An 18,883-nucleotide genomic window follows, 5' to 3' on the forward strand; every position below is an offset into this window, starting at 1 on the left:
CCCTACACTAGCAAGCTTGAGAAGAAAAAATGGTGAAGTTTAGAAGATATTTATGAGAAAAATGATGGTGAAAATAATATAGGTTTGAGTTCTCTTTTTGCCTTATACTCACACGTAGAAGATCCAATTCATTTTGAAGATTCTATTAAGGAAGAAAAATGGGTGTATGCAAGGGATGAAGAAATATACGCTATAGAATTGAATCAAATATAGGTTTTAGTGAGCCATCCACAAGGAAAAGACGTGATAGGAGTAAAGTAGATTTACAAGACAAAATTGAATGTAAATGGTGATGTGCAAGAACACAAGGCTTGTAGAAAAAGGTTATTCACAATAACCTGGGGTAGACTATAATAAGATATTTGCTCCTATAGCCCATTTAGACACTATGAGGACAATAATAGCCATAGCAGCTCAAACAAGTGGGTAGTATATCAAATAGATGTGAAATCAGCTTTCTTGAATGGCTTTTTAGAGGAAGAGATCTATGTGTAGTAACCACCTAGGTATGAGATTATAGGCAATGATAACAAGGTTTACAAACTCAAAAAAGGAACTCCATGGACTTAAATAAGCCCCAAGAGCATGGTATAGAAATTGACTCTTTGGTGATACCACAATACTAGGTTACACTTTGTGGCCAAAATTGACATTGAAATCAACATTGTTCAGAAGTGACATTTACTCTATAATGCATAACTTATTTTATAGCGAGAAGGAAATTCTAATTTTTAAAATACAAATTTGTCACACCAATATATAGTGGATGGATATTTTTTCATTATCTTCGTTACATTTATTTTTTCTCTTTAATTTTTTATTTAAGAGTAATTTTAGTTTGGACAGAGGTGTATTTCATAATGCATAATTTTTTTTGTATGTATTTGAATTAACTTCTTCTTTTTGTGTTGAAATGAGGATATCAATACCTAGGGAAAATATATTTTTGTAAAACATTTTGTCTATTTTTCAAATTTTCAACATGTGTGAAACACAATTCTTAATGTTAGATGAAAAACCTATATTCGAAAGAAATAAAAACCATAAATATATTAATGAAATTAAATATTTTAAAATTTATACTTTTTGGAAAGCTTATAATAAGGAATACATACTTAAAATAACAAAACTTTTAAATGAATTCATTTGACCTCCAAAAAGCTAATGTAAAGGTGGTTTTTTATCATTATTTTAATAGGTGCAAAGGAGACTCCATTGCATGCATGATTTAAAAGTAGAAAGATTCTATCTAATTGATTTTTATCTAAGAGGATTTGGTCTAACTCTCTTCAATTAATTACTTCAAATGGGACCTATCAAGGCTTAAATCATTACCTTTTCTAAAAAATGTATGATTTTGGCAAAAATTAGGATGTACAAAAAAATGTAACCCAGTATTGTACGATCACCCTCTTATCTTTTACAAAAAAATTTCAATAGGTGCAATAGTGAGCCTAATTTCTATACCAAGATTAATCAACAATGTGAGATCATAATTATTTTCTTATAGGTCAATGACTTAATATTCATGGGTGGTTTATTAATTGGTATGTTCAAATCAGCTACGAAGAAAGAATTTGAGATGACTGATTTGGGTTTAATGAGATACTTTCTTGGCATTGAAGTAAATCAAAATGAGAAATGTATAATTAATTCACAATATAGGTATGCAATTGACATTTTAAAATGTTTAACATGATTAATTGCAAAGTAGTCTCAACTCTTATTGACACAAGTTTGAAATTGAGAAAGGATGATAAAGGATCTAAAGTTGATTCAAGTTTGTAAAAAAAAACCTATTGGTAGTCTCATGTATTTAACAACCACAAGATCAGACATAATTTTTGTAGTTATCCTTATTTCAAGGTTTATGGAGTCTCGAAAAGATTCACATTCGCAAGTAGCCAAAATAATTTTAAAATATGTTAGTGGAACAAGGAACTATGGAATACTCTACTCAAGGTGAAATGATTTCAAGATGATAGGATACAATGATAGTGATTGTGCAAGCAGTATAGATGATATGAAGAGCACTTGTGGCTATTTTTTTTATTTTGGATTAGATGTAGTATCATGGGCTTCAAAGAAACAACCGATTGTTACTATTTCATCAGCTGAAGTAGAGTATGTAGCAGCTACAGGGTCAGTTTGTTAAGAAATTTGGATGAGAAGAATATTGAAAGAATTAAGTTACGAACATGAAAAGGTAAAAAAGATCTATTGTGGAAATAATTTATCTATTGCATTGTCAAAGGACCTAATTTTCACAAAAGAAGTAGCCATATTGACACAAGGTATCATTTCATCAAGCAGTTGATCAACAATATAGAAATATTTTGGAACATTGCAGGTCTGAAGATCAATGTGCAAACATTTTCACCAAGGCACTAGGAAAGGAAAATTTTGTCTGTGTTCCCGTATCATAGATGATAGTAGTTGTGATTAAGGGAGAGTGTTGAGGACTAATCACAACTACCTGCATTACTATCTTTCTTGAACACTTCTCTCTTCCGCCATCTCTAAGTACTTTCGTAGAAATTTATACATATTGACATTACTTCACCATAACTCTCTTTGAAAATTTCTTGAACATTCTAATTTCCTTACTTTTACTGTGCATATTAATAGAGGAGAGACAATATTGAATAAAAATGTATTAAAAAATGGAAAGAAGAGTCTAGAAATTTTACTTTGATATTATTTTGTATCAATAGTAGGTCAGTAGACATAACAGAGGTTAGTGATTTCAAATATGTTAGAAGTTTGCTAAAAATAGGGGGTAAAAAATTCCATTGTTGTAGCTATAGGAGGAAAAGAAGTAGTTGAGAATAGGGGAAATTTTGTTTTGTTTTGTGTGTGAAGATGTAAAGAGTAGCTCTATCTTATGAAATAATAGATACATGAATCTATAAATTTTTCAATAAAACTTTTTAATTTTATCTCTATTATTTTCACTTTGTTCTATGTTCTTTGTTTTTCCTCTACCTCATTCCTCCAGAAGAGAAATATTGAAATAGTGGCTGGCTCGGTCTCGTTTTCTCCAAGTTCTCTAAACTATCATTGCTTGGTGCAAATTTTTAATACCCAATTGGTGCATTGTGCTTAAAGGATAACTCTCTTCAGTACAAATGAATCTGATTGCATGTGAAGAAATAAATCTATAAATCAAATTTGTCCTCAACCCATGTGTTTGCACTCCTCATAGTGGATCGCTTGTTTATTTCATCCTAGTGTTTTGAACATGTTTCATTTGATTGCAATTTAGTATCTTAGGTCGAATTCTATAAAAGATTAACTATGAGGCATCCTTACAAAGAGATCTTGAATTTTGAGTTGATCTTAGTAGCTTTAGATATATCGGTTACAAAACATATGATTTAAAGTATCATGGTAAAAAGGTTCACTATTATTCCCTTTACATTTGCTTGAATTGAGGAATTATTTGATTCTAGAAAGACCAAATTTAAATGTAGGCCTCTATTGAATGAGAAAGCTTGAATGAAGCAATGAGACATGGTACCAGAAAATATTTCCATTGAGAATGGAAGTAATGTAAAAGTCCTCCATCAGGTGTTGCACCCAAAGAGGAACTTGTGTTGGACTAAAAGAACAAGTTAGAATAAAAATCCCAAGGTCAGCTCAAGTCTCAATCCATGTTTGTATATCAATCTCAATTGTTTAAAGTGAGTTATTTTCATGGTGATTTTAAGTGAAAATAAAAATTACTTTTCTAAATTAAAGTGGGTTTATTATAGAGTAAAATTTTATTAAAGTTCGATCTTGTATGATTCTAAAATCATCATAAATGGATTTATTTTAGCCATGAAATGTAGTTAAAGTTTTGTAAATTTTAATGACATTAATTTTGGCGAATTAATTATTCCACCTTTGATGCGTAGGTAGTCAAGGGAGATTAAATAGCATTTGGCAATTCAAAGCGAGTCAAATTCTGACCTCGACATCACTACAATTACAAAGTTGATTTATCCATTAAATGGAGTTTGAGGGAAAGGAGATTTATCATTTTGGTTCTATAAGATGTAAAATGTTGTTCATTTTGAGGGGTTATAAAATAGATTGTTTTAAGTATTTTAGAAGTGAGATATTTTGCAAAATTAGCTTCTAGTCATTTTGGGTTTTTAGAATAGCTTTATATTTATATGTTACTATAATTGAAGATATTTTGGATAGATAGAAATCAAAATTTTTATTGTTTTTGTACTTAATGGATTGTATCTTGATTGGAGAATAATAAATTATGTTTCTAATATAGTTTCTATTTTTTAAATTGGTCTTCATGTATATGGTATAATATTTGAACTTTGAATCTCGATTCTTGATTGCTTAGATGATAAGTATGCTTAATGAATTTTTTTATTTGTTTCTAATTTATAGTGAGAAATGAATAAAAAATTAGGCTTATTAAATTCCTCTAGATATTTCACTATTAAAATGACAGATTGTGTAAATCCGATCTTAACATCATAGTTAATAAATATTTTATGCTTTTAGTCAGATAGAGGTTTGATTTTGCATCTACATCATCTTCTTGTATCCCATTCATATTTTTCTCCTTGTTTAATCATTTGGTTAGAATAGTTTTGGATTAGGATCTAAATTTGCATTTAACTAGGAAACCATCATCACACCCCTTGAATTAACAACCACACTAATCACTTTTCTTGCATAGTATCATTGTGAACTGGCTTTTGAGACCTTTGAAGGTGGTAGATCTTCATATCTACTATATTTTTCAATAGAGGTGAATTATATTTTCTAAAATTGTGTTGCATGTGTCAGTTTGACCATTGACAAGTCTCTCCAAACTGAAGTGCTTAGTTTTAAGGAGTAATGAGCAAGAATGATAAAACTAAAGAATAACTAAAGGATCGAGTGGGGAGATTCCTACATAAATTAGATGCCTTATAGTCCCTATATATTTCAAATGTACCTATCCCTCTCATCATCAAGGCATTAGATAAGGAAAAAAAATATTGTGTGTGCAATAAGTGCCACCTCTTCTTTGAGGGATGTAGTGAAGATACAAATTAATTGGTTGATTGAAGAGGCCATATAATGTTATTGTAAGATAAATGACTAATCCCACGCAATGGTTGATTTTGATGAAATTTTTTAAGAAGAGCTCTTATTACTAGAGTACAACCTAATGTAACTTATAAAATGACCAATGTTTCATTTTTAAAGTTACAAAGGAAATATATTTTACCATATGGAAAGTCAAATATAAATCTAGAGTGGTTTATTTCCTCTCTAAGCTCACCAATCATACTAAATGGATAATAAAGTTTTGAAGGTTTGCGAAGGAAACTTCATTATAAGGAAGACACATGTAAATGTAATGTCAAATAAGATTAAATTTTTTAATAAGTTCATTCCTTGAATATTTTAATATAATCCTAGAAAATATTTTCCTACTAGTACCATCATCAAGAGATTCACTGGAAGTACTAGGAAAAATATTATACAAGAGCTTATTCATGAATAAATGAGTGTGGAATGGAACCTAAATGTCTTCTAAACTCGTATTCTAAATATGAAGAAAGTTGTTGATTGGCTCAATAAAAGCCTCATAAGTGCTAAGAAGGTAAGAGTTTGTTACACTATTATTGCTACCGTAATTCACTTCTAAGGGCATTAAAAAGTTTCCAAGATCAATTCCTAGACTCCTATCTAATTAATAAATAATGAATAATAATATTACTCCTATCTAGTGCATCATATTATTTTCAAAATAAATTAATAAATTTTAGTATTTTTTATTTACATGATCATCAATTGATATGTTTGTGTTGATAGCTAGTTTTAGTAAAAATATCTAAATAAAATATAAAATATGATTGAAATATTAAAATATATATTTTTAAAAAGTACACTTATAGATTTATAAAAAAGAATTTAAATTACAATTTTAGAAATGTTATTTGCACGAGTAAGAGTTATTGAAACGTCCTTTTTTTTAATAATTTTACTTTTTTGAAGTTGGCCTTAAAGTGGTGCTACATATGATTTAGTGAATATTTTTGGTTGGAAAAGTTGTGGACATATTTAGCTATATTTTTTACTAAAATTAACTTTTAGTTAGAAGTGCTCAAATTCACTTGTGTTGATAAGCTAGTCAAAAGTGTGACATAGCCTTGTACTTTTACCTAAGAGTTCATTGCACTATCACTCCTAGCATTATTTAGCTCTAAAGGTATTTAAAAAATTCAATATCAATTCCTAGACCTATAGATCTATAGTTGCAACATTGAGTTAGGATTTTATTGCTCTTTTAATTATACAATTAAATAATATTTTTGCATATGTTCTTTGTAATTCATTATGGTAGTTCAGTTATTAGCATAACTCCAAGTGCCAAGAGGTGTCAGTCTCTTATGCCCAATTAAGGAAATATGTAATTTAATTTTTAGACTGAAATATAAAACAAAAATGACTTTATAAATTTTGGGCCAAAGGTTTAATTTAGGATCCAAGCCTACTTAATCTTATAGAGGTAGTGTTAGGTACCCATTATTCTAGTATATATGTCACTTTAAGAAACATCATCAAAGGTCATAACTTTAAAAAAAAAAAATCTTGGATTTTCAATGCTTAAAGTTGTAATTAGCTCATTTCATATCATAACTATTTATTGTAGATTTTCTCTTTACTCAAAGTAATTTATTGGCATTTTATGCTCTTTAAATTGAATAACTTGATGGAATATTGTTAGAGTGTAAAACTAAGGTTAATGTGTTAAAAATATGTATATAATATGGTGGTTTTCTTCATCAAACTCGTATATTTTATTAAAAATGCTCAAAATTGTATATTTATAATGTTTTTGATTGAACTAAATATTGAACAATATATTATAGGTTGTTTGAATTTCATTAGACCATTTATAATTAGGGATAAAACTAAGAGCACTAATGCCTATCTAAATTTACTATTCATTCCTTTAAAAATTAACTTCATTTCATATTTTCTTTAAAAAAATTGGTATATTTTAACTAGATTAGAATCTTTTAATTAAAATATTTTAAAAACTCTATTATTTGAATACATTTAACTCTAAGTGTAAGAATTGTCTATCTTGCCATTTTAGCAACATAGGCTCCTTGTTAAACAAATCATAAAGACCACTTGGCTACTTCAATATTTCAACAATTTGTAGAAAGGTACTTTGGAGTTGATCAATTATTTATAATGGAAGTAGAGTGTTGTTGATTTTACTTGATCGACTTGTATCAAAAGAATCAACAAAACTAAATTATATCTATCAATAATTCAATTACAAGCATTAGATGAAACAATGGTTACTTTAAATGTTGATGCTCTATCTATGAAATTTAACGTCTAATTTGTATGTCATATATTATATAATTATTAAATTATAACCTAAAATATGAGTGTTTTTTATTATGGGAAAATAGGTTTTGATGGGCCCCTGAAACCTAGTATAGTCAGAAAATCAAAAGATAAACATTACAACACAACAAAAAGATAGCAAACAAAGGAAAGACAGACGACGAACCAAATGCCAGCAAAAAAGAGAACACAGATTATAGACCAAAAAATACTAATAGTAGTCCAAGCTTAGGTTAATTTTTGAAGCATCTCCGCCGCTTCAAGCTCCATCTATTCCATATTGTCTGATGCCCGCTTAATCTCCTCAATTTCCTTACTGTGGATTTGCATCCTTTTAGTGCTTTCTCTCATTCTTCTTCCTAGCCCCATGTCCCTATCATCTAGGGTGTCATCCTTAACATCAATAATTCCCATCATGACCTTATCCCCTTGGTAGTTCTCCAGCTTGCAGATAAGGGCTTTCATGTTGCCCAAGGAAACCTTCAGAATCTTGTGGCTTTTCTCCCCTATTTTTTTGAGCATTTTCTCAATACCATCAAGTCTCTTTTTCAGTTTCTCCTACTCAGTTTTCCAGGCCAAGAAAGCTATTGCGATTGGTGTTGATAATCTCCTCAACATTACCAATCACCTTGGTGAGCTCACTGAGACATTCCGGAAGGGAATTGAACTTTCCGAAACCTAAAGCTTGTAATTTCTCGATTTTCCCTACTTCTTGAGCTTGCTTGTTTTTGATGCCTTCAATTTCCTTATACACCTAGCTAAGAACCTATTTTAGGCTTTCCATTCCATTATCGATGTAGAGATCAATACTGAAGTGATGCTCTTCCTGGTTCTTATAACCAGCAGTATTAAGATTAACTTCCAGACTAACCTCCCTATCCTCAGAGCTCTGAGCTTCTTTCGTTGCCATGTCCTCCCCCATTAATCCCTTCTCCTTTAGATCCATCCTGAGAGGCGACCGGTCCTTGGTGTCTGCCTCCTTTCTTTTAGAAGTCTTTTTTTTTTGCTTTGGTCTCACAAGGGTTTGGACCCCCTCACTTCTAGTGTCCATGTCATTATCAGTCCCTTATTCCTCCTCACACCAACTATCATCCTCCCCTCTCTACTTCTTTTTGGAAAACCCTTTGTTATGTTTCCCCTACTCTATTTTTTATTTCCTCTTCTTGACCAAAAAAATTTGAGGGTCGTCCTTTGTCTTAGCTTCTGTAATATAGCCATCGCCTTCCTCCTCATCAGAGTCATCAAAATCCTCATCTGATTAGGAAATCTCAGCTATATTCAACTGGACAGTCATGTTCTTGATGTGATTATACAGAATCACCATCAAACCTTTGTGCATGGTAGGGTTAATACTGGGGTTGTAAATTGCATCCTTGATCCCCGCATTAAGGGCACATAAAAGATAATATGGAAAAGAAATTTTATCTTTATGCTTAAAATGATTAAGTAAAGCAAAGTGGTAGCTGTAAACCCTAGTGTATCTACCATCAAGCGTGATAAACTCCATAATAGAAAGAAAAACCCTTCTCCAAATTAACTTAATTACCTTTGGTGAAAAGTAGGTATGGCTACCCTTCACCAGTCTAGCCCTTTCCTCCTCATTCTTTGGAAATTTCTTAACGGAAGTGTTTGATATCTTTCTGTCCCTGTAAAATTTGATGCCCTCCATCAGAAGAGTAGTTGCCTCTGCAATCATAGTTTCAATCACCTTGACCATCTTGTTTCCAATGGTTTACATCCCTTCATTCCAACCCTTCTTGAAGATTCTTGTGATTTTGGATCATTTCTCCTGCATATTTTCCATAAAATATGTCATCTTGGAAGCTTGAAGGATAGCCCAGACTTGCAAATGACTCTTTCATTTCTCAATGGTGGTAGCCTTTGTTCTCTTTCGTTTAACCCCCATGATCCTGTTGATATAAATAATGTGCAACTCCCACCTGATTCCTTTCTTCACATCAGACTCTCTGTGATAACCAGTTCATATTTTGTAGGAGTTTCTGATGCTACTTTTGAAGAGGGATAAAAATGCCCATAAAGAATGGGAAGTTAACCTACAATGATTGTTGTACTTCCTTCTCGATACCCTGCAGAACAAGCGCATGTTGCCACAACATCTACTTACACTTTTGGAAATGATATCAAATTTGTCCCTACTTACCATGCAATCTTTCATAAATTAAGATTTCACATGCCACACTCAGTAGCTCCCCTTTGCCTTTCCAGGCAATAATTATCTCACTCCATACTGCCACATTGGCAACCCAGTCAACACTCCGGTTAGCCTCTCTATAGACATGTATGATGTGGCATTTTTGAAACCCCTGAATCAGCTCTCTAGCTAACTTAATGATGTTCTTGATAGTCCATGAAGGTTGATGATTACTGAGAAGGTAGTTAATGATGTTTGTATAGTTGCCTTCCAACCAAAGCATTTTGACCCCTAAATTAGAGGCCAATTTAATAGATTGAAATGCCCCTATAACTTCCACCATATGATTGGTTTGAATACCTAAGGGATAGGCCACCAATTTAGTGCAAAACCTAGCCCCATTTTGGATGACACTACTGCAACTAGATGGACCTGGATTTCATTTTTCCGCCCCATAAAAGTTGGCCTTGAACCACTCATTAGGGGGAAAGGACCAACAAGACAAGATTCTATTAATTTGGTAGATGTTAGGGCTCAAAGAGGTTGGGATATTCCATCTTTTGAGAACATCAAAGTCACCCTTACTAGTACAACTATGCACTCCCCTAGCCATTACATTCTCAACACAGTTATTTTTTATCTTAACCCAAACCATTTCAAAGGTGTTAGTATCATTTTAGAATATTCTATTATTTCTCTCTTTCCATATCCCCCAGAGGATATGGGCAAAAGAGAACTTCCAAAAAATTCTTAAGGTGATGTTATTGGTGGAATAATGCCAACTTCTGAAACAATCATGTATCTCCTCTTGGAAAACCCAATTCAGCCCCCACATTTGAAAAAACATCCCCCAAATAGGAGTAGTCTAAGGACGGTGTAAAAAGATGTGGTTCATAGATTCCTCATTATTAAGACAAAGGTAGCAACAGTTAGGGAAACAAAAGCCCCTCTTTCTTAAGTTGTCAAGAGTAAGAATCTTGTTTTGCAGAAGGATCCACAAAAAGATGTTGATTTTGGGAGTCAACCTTGGATACCAAGCCTTGGCCCAACATGGAATAGGATCTTGGGAATGTGTTAGTAAAAGGACAATAGAGAAGATTGAATAATTTCTAGATGAAGTTCCACACCACATCATATGGTCTTCCCTTCTAGAATTCAAGATCGCATTGTTGATCATTAAGTTTACCTGCTTGAGTTTGGGATCAATGGGTCTGAGGTCCACCCACATTTGATCTTTCTAATAATCAGCCACTTTGGTACCTATCTTCTCCTTGCAATTCTGGATGAGTGTATGTGAAGCTAGCTTATTAAGAGGGGCTCCTCCAATCCAAGCATCATCCCAAAAGTCCACCTTCCTGCCATCACCAATGGCTTAGACATTGTTGAGACTAGCAATACCTTTAGCCTAGATAACACTATTCCAAATGAAATACCCACCTGGTATCTAATCTGAGACGAGGAATTCCTCGATGGTGGGATCTTTCCTTAAGTACTTAGCCTTTCAGATATCCTTCCATTCTCCTTTTTCCTGATAAGTTCTGCAGATTTGTTTTGCTAGGAGAGTTTTGTTCAAAGTTATGATATTCCTAAGACCCAAGCCCCCCTTCTTTTTAGGCTTACAAACATTTTCCCAAGCTATGAGAGACATTTTATTCTTCTCTCCCACTCTTGACCACAAGAAGGCTTTCTAGATTTTCTCAATGACATCAGCAAATTTGCCAAGGATTTTAAAAAGGCTTAGAGCATACACTGAGAGATTCTGGAGGGAAGATTTTAAGAGTTGGACTTTCCAAGCTTGACTAAGAAGGGTCCCTTTCCAACCAGCCAGCTTTCTACTGAATCTATCAACAAGACTATTCCAGAATAACTCCAAGGGTTTCAATCCCAATGGGAGGCCGAGGTAGACAGCAATAGGCTTACCAATTTGGCAACCAAGGATCGAAACCATTCTGATTTTTCTGTCTTCTAGGGTATTGAAAAAGAAAATAGAACTTTTCTCCCAATTGATGGTTTGACTAGTAGCCCTACTATAAGTGTTGAGAAGGTTCTTCATATTGGAAGCTTCTTTGATAGTGAATGATCCCATTAAAACGGTAAGATCAACAAATTGTTGATGAGTGCAAGCTCTAAAACCAGAAGAAGGCAAAATACCACAGAGTAGCCCCTTAGAAATAGAGTTGCTGATAAATCTACCTAGACATTCAGCCAAGATGATAAAGAGTATGGGGGATATAGGATCCCCTTGCATCATACCCCTAGAATGTTTGAAGAAAGTGGAAGGCACCCCATTGACAATGACATAAAAAGAAGGGGTTGAGATGAATTGTTCAATCATCTTAATGAATCGCACTCCAAATCCAAAAGCACCTAGCACCTTACTCAAGAAACTCCAATCCACTCGGTCATAGGCTTTAGAGAAATCCAGCTTCATCAGAAATCCTTGTTTTTTCGAATCCACCAATGAATGAATGTTTTCATGGATAGCAATGATAGAGTCAAGGATTTGTCTGCCTGGAACAAATCCACTCTATTGGGGTGAAATGATCAGAGGAAGAATCCTTAACAACCTGCTAGTAACCACTTTAGAAATTAGTTTATAAAAAGAGTTTCATAAGCTTATCGGTCTGAAGTTATCCATAGAATCAACTTTGGGGCATTTAGGAATCAGAACTAGGAAGGTAACATTAAGTTCCTTTAAGATCATTCTATCCCCAAAGAACTCCTGCACACCTTTAACAACATCAGCTTTGAGGATGTCCTAGAAGGTTTGGAAGAAGAATAACGGAAAACCATCCGGGCCCGGGGCTTTGTTCCCATCAAAAGAAAAGACTTAATTTTTAGCTTCCTTATCAGAAGGGATGGCTATCAAGACCTTGTTATGATCCTTGCTAATAGTTGGAGGGATATTGTCAAGGATGGCATTCTGAGATTGACTGTACAGACCAAAGTCCGCCAAATGAAGAGAAGTAAAGAAGTTCCTGGCCCCCTTCCTAATCTCATCATTCTTTCTCATTTCAGTTCCCCCGATTTTAAGTTCCTTTGAAGATTACATTATTTTGGTTAGGAAAATATATTATTATTAGGGGTTGTTCAATAAAATTGTATAACTTAGGAATCAAATGCAAGTACTCAAGAAAACTCAACTTGAATTTTCTCTCATTACCCTCATTTTTAATTAATGTTTTTTTTCTTAAACTAATAAGGAAATGAATAATATAGCTAGTTATATTGCATTTATATTTTCAAGTTAACTTAGCTAAATTAAATTTGAATTACTAATAAATTAGAAATTTAAAATCAATTTTAATTTGATATTTTTTGTTGTTGTAGAAAGCAATCTAAAAATCCTTAAAATTTGACTAGAAATCTTAATGACAATAATTATATTTCAAGAGATAACAATATATTCTAGCCATGTTGGTGTGTTAAAAGATGCATAAACAAGATGACCCAAATAGAAAGATAAAAAGACTGAGTAAATCAAATTTGAATTTTAAATTTTCAATTTCGAAAAAACAAAATTATTCCTATGAGATCACCTCCATACCCATGAACTCTTTCAAAACTAAATAATAATTAAATAATTAAATACATAAATAAATAAAATAAAGTCAATCTGATACAATATTAAAATCTTTTTAATATATAATTATAGTAAAATATACACAATAGAAAAAAAAAATGACCTAGATATGCAAATTTCACCTTTGCAGTATTAAGAACCATTACAATTTCTTAACTATTTTAAACAAGAGGAATTTAGCCTAGGGAGTTGAAGATAACCATTACTAAGTTGTATCTGACAAGTATATTCGAAGATTTCTAGATATTACAAACTATACTAAAATCCATCTGCAGCAGATTGCTTCACTTTCACACACTCGTATTAGCAATTTTCATGAGCACCTCAGCCAGTTGAAGAGGCTTAGAGAAGAATACGGTGTGATCAGATCCTTCAATTTCGTATACCATTTGTGGAGGATTCCCTGCAATCATCTTTCTCTGGAACGCCTCCACAATAACCTTATCCTCCTTCGACACAACAAATATTCTCCTAACACTTCCATAGTTTTTAGCTGTATACAAAAGAGGTTCTTGCCATATTGGAGATTTCTTTTCCAGCGATTCCCACAACGTCAGATCCTGCATTTAGTGCCATATTAATCTACCCATCAATTGAAATTTCATAATAGCAGAATAATTCACAGCCAATTAATCAATTATATTTTTGCAATTTGCAACCAAACTGTCTCTGTTCTAAAGTGATTTACCCAAGAAGGACTGTTCTGTGATAAAAATTCTCGCGCAAACTGGGTGCCAAACTTGAAGGATGTTGCTGGATTCTCTTTCCCATTTGCATAGTAAAATGTAGAGTCTCCGAAGCCTCCGATTATGGATACGATCTGTTCAATATATACTTTCAGAGAAATGGTATTGTAATTTAAAGATTGTTAGCAGTGCAGGAATTAGTAGAAAGATAAAGAATTCATTAAACCTCGTTCATCAACTCAGAGAGAGTTGTTCCGCTGAGGGGCATGAAGGCGGTAACAAATACAGCTGCAGCAATTTTATCTGGAAAACGCTCCATGGTAAAACTCAAATTGAATCCACCAGCGCTGTGGCCAACCAATATAACCTTAACAGACATACAGCTACAAATTAGTTGGCATCCTTGGTATCGATGACAAATGGATACTTTTGAATTTAAATAGTACATTTTAAGTTTTGATTTGTTTAGATGGTTCATCTAAAATCAGATTGTTTCTCCAACAGAACTCATTTATTAGTATAATTTAACATAAATCATCTTAACAAATAAAAACTTAGATCAAACTATTCTTCAAATTTGTTTAGGTTGTTCTGCTAAAATCAGATTTGTTTATCTAATAGAACTCATCTATTACTATGGTTTAGAATGAACCACCTAAACAAACCAAAAATTCATTTAAACTTTTCAAAAAAATTATTTAGATGATTGAACTAAAATCAGATTCATTATGAAACACCTAAACAAACCAAAACTTCTAAAACTTTTCACTAAATTCATACCTTCCCTTCAGAAGGAAGAGCTGTAAAGAAGTCTGTGAGTGGCTGATTGTACTCTTGTAACGAAGAAATTGTGTCGGCATTTGTAGGATCTATACCTCCACTGGCCATGTCAATGGAAGATACAGTGTGGCCCGCTTTGAGAAGAAGATCTGCAACTTGATACCAACACCAGCCCCCAAAGGTTGCTCCATGCACCATCACAAAGTGACACCCCTTTGCCTTAACTATATTTGTCTCCATGCTGTAGCTCTTCAAGTTCAAGAAATGAATGGTAGAATGGCAATATTTAAAGGCTGCAGTTTACCCATGTACGAGTATCATTTAACTTGTAAACTTGATCTGAGCGATTGCCTAAGATTTCTTAGAGGCCAACAAATTTGTACACTGTGGTTAACACTTCTATTGAAACATTGATTTCACAATTCCTCAAGTCTTTGATTTTATCATTATTTAGCATTAATCCCATTCTAGTGGCAAGGTCTTTGATTTTATCAAATGCACCTTTATAATTAGCATCAAGGGACAATCTCTTCTTCTCAATACACATCCAATCATTTCTCTTTTTAACAATTTCTTCCTTAGTCGCATAATTTATAATCAAGACCTTCTTTATAATCAGGTCCTTTGTCTCATCAAACTGATATTCATACCTTAGCTTTCCCACTTATTTCCTAGTCTAATCAAGCGATGCAAATATAACCTTTAAGGTGGGGTATTATATATTTTTCCCTAGGATAGAGTACGATAGGGTAGAGTAGAGAATACCATTTGAAACACAAAATTCCAGTACCTTAATGGATACTAGTTCTTAATGAATGTCCTATTATACAAAAGAAGAAAAAATAAATAACATGTTAACACGCTGATGCATAGATCGATGTGAGTCTTCATCAAGTACTCATTTTCATTGTGAGAATCATCTTTAATCTAGTTGGGCCCTTCTGATTATGATTGGGGTTTTACTTTAGCATATTATTCACATATTCCATTAAAGTCAATGTGTATAGTATCTCAGTAACATCCATAGGTTAGGAAACTGTACTTGATAATTATGTATATCAAATCATACTGTACTTGATAATTATGTATATCAAGTTGATGCTAACAAAGTCGTTTGAAACCACTAACATCCATAGGTTAGGAAACTCTCAAAAACCTACGATTGTGGATTGAAATGAGAGAAGTGTTAGCTCTTGAAATTGGTGATAAAGATTCTGCTTTCAAAAATTTGAGTCTTGCTAAAACTCTCTCAAGGGAATTAGCAAAAAAGTCAATTGGCTATTTAAACAAGCAAAATTTAGTAACACCAACGATGGACAATTTAGCCATTTTCACAACATTTGCACCTATCCATTTGAAAATTTTCACAACATTTGCACCTATCCATTTTCACAACATTTGCTACAACATTTTCTTTCCCATACAACTCTTGATATACGTAGCAGATATACAGGAAATAGTTCTAGCAACAATTTTTTTTGTGAGACATTGTCAAATTTACCGTCTGATGAGCAATTGCACCGGGCACGTTTCTAAAAGTACTTAAGATATGGATTGAAGAGTTGGATTTTAAATTATCATCAAATAAGAATTTGATTTGAATATCTAAGCAACCAATAATTCTGTTAACTGTTTGACAGAATATCTCGAAGAAATGTCATCTCATGGAGTATAATGATTTCTTTTGTCTCTAAGTCGTGATCATCCTCATTTGAATCTGCAATTCTAGAAGAGTTAGCCGCACCAAATGCAGCTAGGGTTTGTGGGGCAACAGCTCTCGTGGGCATTGCAAGTTCTCAATTGTTGTTTCATGATCTGAAATGTGTTGGAAGCCTTAAAATGTATTTGTTGATTTATCTGATTTAAAAGTTGAACAAAATGGATTTGTTGATTTATCAGATGTTATGGTTGCAGAGGCCCTGGTAAGACAACTATGCAACATAGGGAAAGTTAAACAAGACACGGGAACCGTTTGATAATTGAGAACTTTATTTTCTTGAGAAATAGTTTCAAAGGATGAGTAAATTTGTTGCTATTCGTTAATATCGTCAACCACTAATTTAGGGTACCTTAAATTACTTCATTGTATTTTTGATACATGGCCATTGTTCTATGTTTGAAATTTATATAAGCACCAACCTCCATTGTTACGGAATTAGCTTATAATACTCAAGAAACAAAATATACCCACTTCACTCTCCAGTAGAGTCTTGCTAAAAATATATTGGGAAATAGACTTTTCATTGTGATGGTTTGCTACATTTAGCTTGACTTTCTCAATAGATAGTAGAAAAAATTTATAGATAAATTTTTATCAGATTGTTGATTTTTTTCTATTCTTCTCTTATATGATTGGGAGATTTTGCATTTTTCTATAAGATTTTAATTAGAAAGTTCAAAAGGAATACAAGAATGAAAAAGAGTGAAAGATAAAGATAAAAGAGAAATTGTTCTTTTAAAAGAATTGAGTTCAGACATATCAGATTTGGTGGAAAAGAATGGAGGAAAAGGGATTCTCATACAATTAAAAAATGAAACTTGAAATAAATAATCTTAGAGGAGTAGGAACACATCTACCATATTTTTGGTGGTGGCACTCCCATTGGGCACCCAGACAAACCACTAGGTCAAGGCTAAAGCTTCTTACATTGAGTTACACATGGCTATTAAAGAAGGGTTCAAAAAAGTCTAGCTTGAGAGTGATTCTCTAAATCTCATCACATGTGTGAGTAAACAAACCGAGCCTAGCTGGAACATCAAGCATTTAATTCAAGAGTGTCACATCATGATTACAAAATTGGATGATTTCAAAATCTCCCACGTTTATCGAGAAGGTAACATGACAGCGGACCACCTAGCGAACATTGGTGTGGATTATGTGGACATACGGTGGTGGATGGGAAAGGAAACTTTCCCCATACAATTGTGTGAACTTACGGGAAAGGACATCGAATACATTGGCCATTCTTATCGCATTAATGATGATAGACTGCCAAATGAATAATGATCTTTCATGGGATTTGAGTTTAAAATTCAAAAATAGGGTTTCTAGAGCCTTCTTTTGTATTTGGTTTTTCATTGCCTAGTTTGCGTTTGGTACCATCATCCATTGTTTTAGAGGAAAATTGCTTATGGGAGGTGGCAAAAACAAAATGTAGTCTACTTCCTACGAGAAATAGGAAAAGAACAAAGAGCTATGGATGGAGAATACAGATGGAGGCCTTGTGTCGTATCTCGATAGGCCTCATGGTAATGACCCAAAAGTGATAGAGGATTTTGTGAACGATTGGGAGAAAGTCATACTCACAACTTTTGGAGTGGAGTTTAGAATTGATGAAACTTTCATTCCAGAGATAACTGGATCACAAATGGAAGGAAAGAAGTTTTGCAGAGAGAGGAAGGTAGTGGAAGAAGCTATTTGCAGCTTTCTTTGACAAGGAAAGCGAGAGAAAAAGAGTGCGAAAGATTAAGGATGGCAGATATAACAATAAGGACCTGAAATCACTTTGGGCAGAGATGGTTGAAGTGATTATGAGGTACATTACTCTTGATTGTCATTATGCTAGTATTTTCTCTTAGCACTTTATGATATTAAACAATTTTAGGCATAACGAAAGAATTTCTCTACCTTTCTATCTATTATCTTCTCTTGAAAATAGCCTAGCAAATCACTCCAAAAATATTGATAACCCTGTTTTGCATGAGGGGTTAATCATGCTCATCATGAAATATGCTAAGGATCATGGGGTTAAACCCTCTTTGATAGTTAAATTCCACAATTCTCCAACTAACACTGATGTACATTATGTGTCTGATACGGAGATGGACGAAGAAGAGTTTGGTAGGGCTATGGATTGGCGGGACCTCAATGTTTCAGATGATTCAGAATACTATCCTTCTCAGGAGGAGGGACCCCAACAAAGTATTACACCTGGCACTAGTAGTAGCAGAAGAAACAAACATCCCAGATGGGTTGTCAGTGCGTATAAAACCCCTAACCCCAATTTACAGGGTTTTGGCACATCAAATACAAAAAAGTCCAAAATTGGAAAAATTGGGGAAGCCAAGGGAAATGAGAAGTAAATAAAGATGGGCATCCCTATTAACGTTGAATAGGGTGAAATGGGGGATACCCAAAAGGACTCCAACTTTGGATTCTCCTTAATAGCTCTATCAAAATCCAAGAGAATTGCTTTCTTTGGATCAATAAGGAGATTAATATGTTGAAAGATGGAATTAAAGGCATCATTGATACTTTTACTGAGATGCACATGCCAATAAAAATGGATAAACTTCACTGAATGACACAGA

At 33.2% G+C, this 18,883-nt stretch overlaps 1 protein-coding gene across 1 annotated transcript; it reads right to left on the reverse strand.

Annotated features, from left to right (window-relative positions):
• Window positions 1–13,216: 13,216 nt before the first annotated feature.
• LOC131856051 (methyl jasmonate esterase 1-like) lies at window positions 13,217–14,810 on the reverse strand. The gene is made up of 4 exons (XM_059207230.1): window positions 14,573–14,810; window positions 14,019–14,159; window positions 13,795–13,926; window positions 13,217–13,666 (listed from the first exon to the last, which is right to left on the reverse strand). The coding sequence occupies exons 1-4, from the start codon at window positions 14,768–14,770 to the stop codon at window positions 13,397–13,399; spliced, it is 741 nt and encodes a 246-aa protein (XP_059063213.1). The 5' UTR covers window positions 14,771–14,810; the 3' UTR covers window positions 13,217–13,396.
• Window positions 14,811–18,883: the final 4,073 nt, after the last annotated feature.

Source organism: Cryptomeria japonica, chromosome 1 (assembly GCF_030272615.1).
Source record: "Cryptomeria japonica chromosome 1, Sugi_1.0, whole genome shotgun sequence".
Taxonomy (NCBI): Eukaryota; Viridiplantae; Streptophyta; class Pinopsida; order Cupressales; family Cupressaceae; genus Cryptomeria; species Cryptomeria japonica.